The 11,581-nt window shown below is 42.7% G+C and overlaps 1 protein-coding gene across 1 annotated transcript; it reads right to left on the bottom strand.

Moving 5' to 3' along the window:
* Nucleotides 1–5,164: 5,164 nt before the first annotated feature.
* LOC125525064 (external alternative NAD(P)H-ubiquinone oxidoreductase B1, mitochondrial-like) lies at nt 5,165–10,354 on the bottom strand. Its single transcript, XM_048690073.1, has 11 exons — nt 10,337–10,354; nt 9,878–10,028; nt 9,226–9,487; nt 8,921–9,127; nt 8,470–8,720; nt 7,537–7,756; nt 7,334–7,438; nt 6,749–7,021; nt 6,497–6,624; nt 5,849–5,968; nt 5,165–5,700 (listed from the first exon to the last, which is right to left on the bottom strand). Exons 2-11 carry the CDS (start codon nt 9,985–9,987, stop codon nt 5,613–5,615), a joined length of 1,764 nt encoding a protein of 587 aa, XP_048546030.1. The 5' UTR covers nt 9,988–10,028; nt 10,337–10,354; the 3' UTR covers nt 5,165–5,612.
* Nucleotides 10,355–11,581: the final 1,227 nt, after the last annotated feature.

The raw sequence follows: 11,581 nt of genomic DNA, 5'->3' as shown, positions 1-11,581 counted from the left end.
TCACATTTCATTGCAACTCCACCATCACAAACTGTAACATTGTCACATCGTTTAGCATTTAGGGTGAATCTTTACTACTTTTGCACTTAGCAATTCATTAAGCTTCTTGTGGGTCGATATGTTTGCTTATTGAAAAGATCTACCATTGATTGCCTACACTTATGGTCACAAGTTACTCTCCACCAGACCCTCGAAGAACCCTAGCATCATCCCTAACTCATCCTTTGGGGTATTGTATACATGGTGACAATGGTTTACATAATCTGGTACAAGCTTCTAATGGAAACCGCCAAATAAGGGCAATATTTGAAGAGCTTAGTGGTTGTCACATGATTCTGTTTGATTGTCCTTGTTTGTGGATAACACACTCTAAGAGACTAGTAATGATGTGCCACATAAGGATGGTCTATTAGCAGGATACCCAAAACTACCATATAAAACATAGTCAATCGTAAGAATTTGAGGTGTCTATAGAGTATGGTTCCTTCATATCACAAAATACATGTCGCTTTGACAAGCCTTAATGTAAAAAAATATCAACAACAAATGTTATTTTAAATATTTAGATCAAAAACTTGTAAATGAAATGTTTAGATTTATCTCGAAAAGTATATTTATAATATAATAACTTTCTTGTGTTATTCTAATCTATAGTGTAGAATAGTTATTCTACACGCATAGTATATTTTCACAAAATATATTAAAGTTGTGTACAAAAGTAGTAATTTTGGAATAACCTTTTTTACTAGCCAAGCCACAAATTTTCTACATTATTCTTTACTAGATACCAAGGTTGGAAAAAACGCTAGGCGTAAACGAGGCGGTTGGCCTTCGCCTAGCGTCTAGATGGCGCTTAAGCGCCCTAGGCACATCCTAGGCGGACATATAATTTGGATAGCAGGGTGTTTTAGGGTTTTATATGTGTACCTATATTAACTTAGAGCAAATAAGTGAGTAAACTACCAAGTACTGCCATTGAAATATGACCCTTTTGGCATATTTGTGCAATAAAGCACGATTTCACATTTCAACGGGCAATTTTTTTTTGCTTCTCCTTCCTAGAGCTTCGTTAATGCCCTAGTCGAGGCGTTTGGTCATTGGCTAGCGCCTAAGCGTGCCTATGTGCCTCCTAGGTACTGGGTTTTCCGACAGAGCTAGATACACAAATTTACTACATTGAAGAGAAAACTTTTTGTACACAATTTGGATAGTAAAAAAATCATTCCAAAACTACTACTTTTTGTACACAACTTTACTACATTTAATATAAATTTACTAGGGGTGTAGAATAAATATAGTACACCCTAGCTTAGATAGCACTAGTGTGTGTATGCGTGTGTTTGTGGAAATTAGTGGTCAAAAGTTAATATTGAAGACCATATCAAAATCCAAAAAACCATGAATTTTTGAATCAAGGGAATACCTCGTAAACACTCCCTCTCTCACACGCCCACAATAAATGTGAATATTGGGATGCCATCAAGGTCTTTCCATTGCGAAGTGTGGCTCCACTATCCGCCAGATAGCGGACGATGGACTGCCTGGCTCCATCTAATACAACCATCCTTGCAGAAACATATGTGGCCGCCGGCTTGGCCTGAGGCCAATTTGCGTCAGTTTTGATTTCGATGTCTTACCTTGAAACCACGTTACAAAGCGGACAATCTAGCATTATCGTTTTGTTTGGACATATACTTAATGAGAAGACTTTTCAAAAACCAAATCGAGAGAACAAAGGCTTTGAAGCCAAAAAATTGTTGTAAATATACGTTACGACAAACATAGCTGTAACAAAGGCATCCTTAACGAACAAAAACACTACACTGATGGATTTCATTACCATGGCCAGTAGGCAGCAAAGGGTCAGGGTAGGGCGTTGAACCCATTCTACCATTTCATTTTACTGATGGATTCTTGCGCATGGCCTTACCCGGCCAGGAACAACACGATAAGTATAGAAGAACAATCAGAGCACCCAACATGACATAGTTGTGGAGAAAAAACTAGGGGATGGCTATACTCACTGAATAATATGCAATATGTAGGTACCATATATGGAAACAACACTTAACATACAAGGGGACCAATGCCCCCCTCCTCCATATGCGTAAGATGTCCTTAATTGTTGAGCTTAAATATCAAATATTACTCAAACTTCAAGCATAAGTCTACTTGGCCCACCTCAACATTCTTCATCAAGCCCCACCACTAATCTAGAGTTCTATTATATGAACTCGTAGCCAACAGCGGCACCTCTATTTCCAAACAACAACCAAAAGGCTTCACAACATTGTGGTGAATGATTTATGATAGCATGGCAACCTCATTGATAAATCGATCCATGTTAGTTTTCTTTACTAGTTTTGACATTTTAATTTCCGACACATATTGATCATACACAATCCCCTTATAAATTGTGCCATGTCCTCAGTGGACAAGAATACATCCGACATCAAAATTGTTGGTTTCGTTTTCCAATTCCTTCACCAATATTATATTTTTTTCATGTGTAGCACTTTCATCGAACATTAGTTGTCCAAGAGCAAGCCTTAATTTTTCTTTAAGTATGCACTCGATTTTGTATGCCTCCCTTCTAACTATTGATGAGTATAGTTGCACATAATGCAAGAATTATGGCACCAATACGAAATCCAATTGCAATACTTATGCATGCAATATGAAGAATTTCGAATTTTCCAAACCGTGAATGCTATTGAAGTAGTTAAGCTCAATGATGACTTACCACATAATTAGGTTGTGTCCCTTAGCAGATGTCACACATGTCCCTTTTGTTGTATCCATGAGTGCAATCTTTGCAGCTAAAGCCTTCAGGATGGTCCCCGCATGTCCCATGCAAATGTTTGGCAATGAGTACTCTTGATATTTGTAAATATAATATGGAGTTGAGCATGAAAGGATGCATTAGATCACTAGAATTTATAATGTTATAACCATTGCTACAAAAAGCATTATTTTCGCTTACTTGTAGTTTCTAGTTTAAATCTTTCACTCCTACCCTTCCAATTCTTGGTTTCATTCAACTATCTTTTGAATTTTCATGGAAAAATATAACGTGACATGTCAAATATCTATTCCCATGTGTGACACGTTAAGCAATTTTTACATGGAGGGGGGCATATGCCCCCCTTTGGCACTAAGGAAGTTCCACCCTTAGCTAGTAGGGGAAACCAGGAGGTTACTAAGTATTCTGGTTAGAGAATTACATGGTTATCCCCAAATTACATCCTTTAACCTGGGGCATAAGGGGCTGTTTGGCTTGCGCCCACGCCAACCTTACCAATTCGGGGCTCGCCAAATATTTGGCAGACAAATTCGCCGCCCCCGTCTCGCCTGGAGTTGGCGTAGAAACCTGAACGGGAGCCAAAAAATTGGCGTACTTCCAAAAAAATGACGTCCATCCAAACACTAGCCAACGCACCTGGTCAACGCCAATAATTTGGCGCGGGAGCTCTCGGGTGTGAACCAAACAGCCTCTAGATATCTTGGATTCATCCATTTGTGATGATGAAAAGTCCACCTACATCTTATGTGGTATGTGGTCGGTGTGGAATGCACGTAATGCTCGCTTACATGGTGAATCATCAACTAATTTAACTCAAGCATGTAGATGGGCATATGATATTACTGCAGATCTTATTCAAACTGCTACAGCAGCCAGATCATGTAGTAAAGTAAAATCACAAGCTCATTGGCAACGACCACATCAAGGATGTTATAAATTTAATGTTGATGCATCTTATAATGCAGATGATATGAATGGAATATCTGGAGTTATTATAAGAGACGATCAGGGGCATATAGTTGCAGCAAGTAGCATATGACATGATTTTGTTCCTGATATACTGACAGCTGAGGCACTTGCTTGCAGAGATGGAGTACAACTGATGAAAACCTGGGGCATAAAGCAAGCCATACTGGAAACAGATTCGATGGAGTTCACTTCACTTTGGAGGATGAAACATCAGCGGTCTAAAATACTTGCCATTATAAAACAAATCCAGGAGCTAACGGAAAGTTGCAACTACTTTGATGTTCGTCATGTTAAAAGGGAAGCAAATGAAACTGCCCATAAATTAGCTAAACTGGCTTCTTGTAATAATCCGGAGTGTGCCTAGGATAGCCAGGTGCCGGAATGTATCCAACGCTGTAATCAGAAGGACCGTAATCCTGCACTGGATGAATGAAGCTTTTGGCTGATTCTAAAAAAAAAGTGTTCTGGTCAGAGAATTGTTAATCGAAGCAATGAGTGTTTTGCTAAAAGCAGCACCACCAACATGTTGGTTCTTTAATTCTGCTAAGGATTTGTGCTGTGTACGGGCTAGGACATGCCGCGAAACAAAGCAACTCGGCAGGTTCATAGACAAATAATTGTAGTGTGTATCTAACTATCTATCAGGTGTGTCTTGAACCTCACACCTCAAGCCTGGACTAGACATTCTTTTCGGAAAGGGTTGGGGTGGGAGGCCTACATGTTCTTCTCGAAATGCTCTTTTCTTCTTCTTTGATGAAATCTGAAAAGGTCGGGGGATAACCACTGATTATTGCAGATAGGTATACGTTTAGTGCATTGGGATCGCAGCTGTCATACCTAATCTCACTAATAGGAGAGGGCCCAGCATTTTAGAAATTTGGGTTAACCCCCAAGGCAAATGCGTCCTCTTTCCGGCCAAAAACCCAGTGACACTTGAATTCGGGCAAAAATTCAAACATTGTTTATTTACTTTTGTAAGTGCATGGCAAATATTGGTTGTACTGGGCCCCACTCTCTGGCAGTGGTAGGTTCTACCCTGAAAGGGCCCGTACATCTAACGTAGGAGATGGATCATTCACTGACGCCCGCCCTACGTGTGGTACAAAGTACGCTGTACTGAGCCACCGTCTACTCGTATCCGTCTGGCCAGGAGGAGGACCAGACAAATACAGTACACGTACAAGCAGCAATCACCATGTGAGCACGTACGTTCTCACGTATACCCGTAGAGATGGCCATGTGATCATGTACAGTACTGTATCAACTTATTACTGCTGCTGCTGCTGCTCGCTAGTGCTTATTTGGCGGTTTTCTTCCAGCGTGAACCATCACTGACTACTGTTACCAAACAAACCACTGTGGCTGACGTTGCATACACATCAACGATGTTAATGGAGAGAATAACCAACATTGTTCTTCATAATTATCTTCACAAGATGTGAGGAGGTCCACTAACAATGAAATAAACATGGAAAGAAAACCAGCAGAGCCAGTTCAAAATAAGAAGAGAAAAAACAGAGCCATGTACACCAAATTCACACGCATTTTGCACATTTATCGACAAGTTGGACAAACCATTTGTCCTGACCGCAGTTTCGCGCGTGAACTGTGGGCACTCGGTCAGTTCATCGCGCCAGGTACGCTTCAGATTCACAACCAACCACATCCAGAGAAGAGAAGAGAACCCCATCACATATTCACATGCAGCACACGAAGGATGATGGCTCCGTTGGGAGGACAGAAAGGAACAATCAACAGATAGACACCCTTGCTTCCTTATTTGCCCAATCAAATACTGTACAGAGAGGTTTTGCTGCATTGCATCCTGGAATCAGAGCGCCTAGATCCGGCTCGAGTCCCTCCCGAATATGAACCTCCGGGTCCAGTCGGATACCACCAGGACCCGAGTGCGCCAGCTCACCTGCTTGCTGCTCATTCATGCATGGAAAGGGATGATCTCAGTTTTTGCGGCTAAACGACTCAGGGAGAAGATAAGGTGGATAAGGTGGTTCCATGGTTTCTTCCTTCGGACAGAGTGGTGGATAGTGATGGTGATGGGTCAGTCATGGTTCTTACCTTGCGTAAATGGAGTACCAGAGCCACTGGGTGCTGTGGCCCATGGAGACCCAGTCGCCCGGGAGCTCTGCCGCGGCTTGCTCCCCGCCCAAGGGCGCGAATTGCCCAAGATGCTTGTACCTTGAATGCCAGGGCAAAAGATGAGCAAGTGTATAAGATAATGACGCAAGAGCTGATGATCAAAATGAAGCTAGCCACAACTCCCTCCCAGTATTCCCACTGGGAAAGTTTGTGAAGAAAGAGTCTGGCACTGCTCTAGTAATGAATCAAACCTAGGTTGCAAGCCAAAGGATAACCATATAGCAACTGAAGCATGTTCTTCCTAGAAAGGTGCCATGGAGATAATAGGTGTAAGTATGGTAACCAGAAACCGAGAGGGTTTTAGGTAACCATATTGCTAATTTCCTAATTGTTGAATGCTGCATAATTGAAAGAGCAACTGTACATATTTAACAGTGTTTATTAAGCAATTTTAGGTACAGACCACTCCTATCCAAGTAGGTGTTACTGACAGCAATTGATTACTACCTAGAGTCATGATGTGTCCCCAAAGCTGTGCAAAGTTTTAAGTACAGGTTATGCCTTTCAGGCCTAAAAGAAGATGTGAGTATGAGGGTACAAGTACAGCTGTAACGGAAAGCTAAATACCGGAATGGGCGGAAATTGTGATGCCCTTCCCCTGACCCCGTCAGGCGCAACGGACCTTCTGGATGCTCTACGCAGTGATCCTTTTTGTTAAAGCAGTCAGCAAGATAATACCCTTGTTGCGCAGCAACCTGGCAAATATCAGAGAAACAATGAGGGAGTATCCGCACAAACACAAATGGGTTGTTCACGGATCAAAACATTATCTATTCTAAAATATCATCAACCCATGTATTCTCTGGAAATAGAGACAACCTGAGCAGTCGCCGGAACAGTTTTAACTTGGGAGTCGACATGAGACAGAGCTTTTTTGAACTCCTCTATGTTAACCACCATCGACTCCTTGTTGGAATCACCTACGCCACCTTTTATCAAATCAGCAATGTCAACCATGTGCATACTTTTCATATACAGTTCTACTTGAGGGTATCTTATACAAATATCTTCTAGAACATCGTTTATTTCTTTCAGTGTCAAGGTGCCAGAGTTATCCTTGTCTGCTACTTTAAATATTGTTGAAATGTCCTCCTGAAAGAAACAAAAGCAAACGAGTCAGAAGGAGGATGAAACATGCACTGGACTTTGCTAACTTAGATGTTCAGTGTGCTTGTTTATTCAGCGTGATAAACTTTGTTATACTTACACGGAGGAAACTGGAACATACACGCATACCAATAGAATGACTAATTTGACACCGATGACAGATCTACCAAGAAACCATAACAGTGCAGTGATAATTCTGAGGTGCGGTGTGTGTAGCTGTTCCTATGATATCTCCGCCTAGGAAGTTCGAAAACGCAAAGAGGGTGCAAAAATATTTATGAAATGCTTTACATATACCATTATTTTCCTTTGACTTATTGAAGAACAGTCACCAATTGCATAGACACTATCACACTCAGGAACTCTTAACCATTCATTAGTTGCCAAGGCACGTCGTTTGCCCTGTTGAAAGAGAGAACATTTGCATTCATCAACAAAATGTTAGAAGTTAAGCATAACTCGGTAACCTGAACACACGACTTTGATTCAGATTTAACAACCTGACCAACTTGACTCATGAAGTCTGTAATGACGGGGCGAGTACCAATGCCAGCAGACCAAACAGCCATCCCATACGGCACCAATGTTTCTACACCAGATGATTTGCACTTCACTGTAATTGAATCATCGGAGACCTTTATCACTCTGAATCCTGTACTCAACTCGATGCCATCTCTTTGGAACTTTGATTCAGCAAACACAGCTATCCTTTGGTCAAACCTACATGAATGAAATAGATATATATCATCTCACAGTAAACATGGAGAAAAGGGAAGATCTACTGAAGCTACAAACAAAGGCATGTATATTGAACCAGTGGGCAATTTTTTTCTCTTGACAAATCAACAAAACGTCCAATTCCCCAATAAAATCGCAATGTCTACAGTAAGCGTGATAATTTCATAGCAGTTAGGAACATTCATTTTTAAAAGAAAAGGAAGGGGGGAATAACACGGAAGAAACCGCCACAATCCAAAAACTACTAACAACATTTGGTAAGAATTAATCTTACACTGGCATTGCTTGGGGGTAAGGTGGTTTTGGTCTATCATCTACCCTGGAATCAGTGACTGGGATATATTTTCCACTTCTAGTGACTAAATTGTTTTCCTAAACATGGAAAATATCCCCAATTGTTATTCACTTTTTCCTGAGAGTATTTGAGAATTATCCAGGAGAAGATTAGCTGGGGAGCTCACTACTTGCAGCATGCAACTTCCAGTCTGCTGGATGTGAACCAGCCGTACAATCCTCATTATCTGGGAAGGAAGACTGACATACCGATACATTAATTCCCCTGGAGGCTTTTTATGCATACCAAAACATATTCTTAGCGATGAGAGCCTGACATATTCTTAGCAATGGAAGTGAATCATGGCTATTACTGCAGGATTGTTCGACCCTCATTATATGGTAATTTAGTGCCGACTTACGTATTCAATATATGTTCTCCTGATTGAATAATTGTTATCTTCACAAATTGTTCAATTGCAGGATATAGCTTCACCAGATCTTCGACAAGAAAATCATGCAACTCCGCAGCAAATTCAACCCCAGTAGGTCCACCACCAATAATCACAAAGTGAAGGATCTTCCTTTTCTCCTCTTCGCTGATGTTAGGAATTGACGCCCTTTCAAAGCAGTCTATCACACTCTTCCGAATCTTTTGGGCATCCTCCACTTCCTGGCTTTTACAACGTGAGGCTGTAAGTACAAGATATGGCTAACAGTCCCATGACCATGAATGTAAATTTCCTAATACTTTACAGTACAATATATCTGAAGATGTTGCAGAACATTACACAGAATAACTTACATCTCAGGACTGAAACATGAGAAAAAGCAGAACAGTAAAGACACACACAATGCTGCACAGGATTTTACCTTCAGAAAGTGGCAATGCTCCATCACACCAGGAGTGTTAAATGTATTGACAGTAGCCCCAAGAGCGACGACCAAGTAATCATAATCAACCATGAAATCGCCATTCCCATCCAAATTGGTACCAACAGCAGAGCGGCAGTGGACGGCTTTCTTCGTCGGATCGATTTTGAAGCACTCTGCTTCATAATACGCGACATCTTTCCCCTTCTGCAAAAAAGAAGAGCGAGAGAGGCAGCCACTGTGTTACTCCACAGCTCTGCATAACACCAACCACAAGAGCATCAGTTCAGCAGCCACGGTGTTACCTTCTCGAACATCCTCCGTATCGGCTCGACGACGCTGCGCGCCTCCACGGTGCCGCAGGTGACGCTGGGCAGCAGGGGCGTGAACGCGAAGTAGTTGCGGGGCGAGATGACCTTCACCTCGTAGCGGGAGGAGTCGAGGTTCTTGAGGAAGGAGGTGCCGGCCCAGCCGGTGCCGAGCACCACCACCTTCTTCTTCCTGGGCGGTGGCTCCGGAGCCTCCTCCGCCCTGGCGGAGTCGGCATAGGCCACAATGCCTCCGCCGCTGCAAAGCCAGTGAAGAAAATCTCTGAGGCTCGCAAATGCGGCCAGCCACCTCGATCCGGAAGAACAGTGGTGGATTTTGGGGACAAAAATTCAGACAAAAAGGGACTGTTCATGAAGTACAGGGGATGGTGTCTGTTCATGGAGTAGTACATCGGACGGATGGATGGATGTCCACTCCATGAACATCACCTCCCTGTTGACCAAGACTATCTAGATTCTAGAGTGCTAGACCAAGGACGCAGCTACGAGAAAGAACAAAAAGAGAGAGGGTAAAGCAGACAAAAGGGGCGGCGAGGAACAGTGGATCACCATCATCACGCAACGAAAGGGGAAAAGAAATGGAAGAACTTTAGAGGGGGACATGGGGGATCGGGGGTGGGGGACGCACCTGGCGGCCGTGAGGAGAAGCGCCGCGGTGGAGACGCCGGCGGAGGAGGGGCGCCGGATGTCCTCCAGGAACCTGGCGGCAGCGCGAGAGGCGAAGAAGGAGAAGCCCATCCTGCTTCCTCCGCTGCCCCAGACCTCTCAGCTCAGCCTCACTGCTAAATCCAAATCAGGCTGATCAGGTCAGGTACTAGTGCAGTACTATAGTCTATAGATAGGTAAAAGATTGAAGGGTGTGGCTAGGTCTCAGTCGGATTTAACCACAACCAGTCAAGTGATATAACATACAAGAAAAATAAGAAAAAAGATCCAGTCAAGTGATATAACATGCAAAAAAGAAAACTAAAATAAAAATTTGCACGGATTTAAACGTAAGGTCTCACGGATATAGAATCGACTGAAACTTAACGAAGCAGGACTGGAGATCGAAAGCGATGTGGAGGGCAACAGACCAACTGCCTACCTGCTCTGCTCTTTACCTGGCCGCTGGGCAATGGCAATGCTCACCGGTCTTTGCACAAATCAAATGATTATCAACCTCCACACTCTGGGGATAAGATCTGATTGATCGATTCCTTGGTAACTTCGTCTGGATCTGATCTGGTGCACATGCGCTGACCCACACCAGCACACCACCGCCGGTGACCACTGCATCATGTTTCTTTCTCTATCTTTATTCATACACGATCACCACACCAGCAAGGCACCACTGATGATGGTTAATTAGATCTTGAGTGGTTTGACCTGACATAATAAGCAAGCAAAAGTAACATGCTTAGCACATCCCCCCTAAAAAAGACATGCTTACCACTTGATGCTGCCACTAGCTACAAATTCTGCCGTGGTCAGATGTTTATGAAAATACGTACACAAGTGGCAGGCTATGCTGAACTTATTTACAGTGACAGCCCATGTACAGAGGGACACAAGTTCAGATCTTTTCAGATGCAGAGAATGACAGGCAAGTCGACATCTGACAATAGATATATATACAAGAAGAATTTGGCCTAAAAGGTACAGTTTCCAGGATTCATTCCTGTTGAACCACATACTGTTGTACTACATGGTTTAGTTTTTCTCATGCCTAAAAGGGAGTAAACTCTTAAAAGCAGTAATGAAGATGCTAGGACAATGCACAAGGAAAAAGTGGGAAAACATAACACTGTAAACTGTTGCTGATCTTCCAGCTGATCACTGCAATGCTGTACTAAATGAAGATTGTTGAGAGCAACAAAAAAAAAAGAAAAAAAAGCATAGCAAGTCTCAAGTCTCAACCTACTACACTATATTCATACGGCCTTGTTCCCCAGCTATTGCACTGAATTATGACCAGTTCGTTCCAGGCAAAACACCAATAAGGCAACAATGTTGATTAATAAGAAACTGGATCAAAAAGATCTTCGTCAATTACAGAACTGAACACCCAGCCTATCTTGCAAAATCTGAGGGGTAAAGGTCTGGTGCCTTGGTAACTTCCTTTGGATCTGGTGCACAGGCTCTGACCCACAACAGCACACAACCAACCAACACCGACAACTCCACTATGTTGCGTATTTATACATGATGACCACACCAGCAAGGCACCAAATGATGGTTATTTAGAGACGCTTGGCCTGACGCACAACATAGGTAGGCAAACATGACATGGCCTGATGCTGTCACCAGCCACAAATTCTTCCGTCACACCGGTGACAGGCTCAACTGAATT

The sequence above is a fragment of the Triticum urartu genome, chromosome 7 (assembly GCF_003073215.2).
Source record: "Triticum urartu cultivar G1812 chromosome 7, Tu2.1, whole genome shotgun sequence".
Classification (NCBI taxonomy): domain Eukaryota; kingdom Viridiplantae; phylum Streptophyta; class Magnoliopsida; order Poales; family Poaceae; genus Triticum; species Triticum urartu.
Note: the sequence above shows the minus strand (reverse complement) of the source record. Positions and strands in the feature narration are given on the sequence as shown.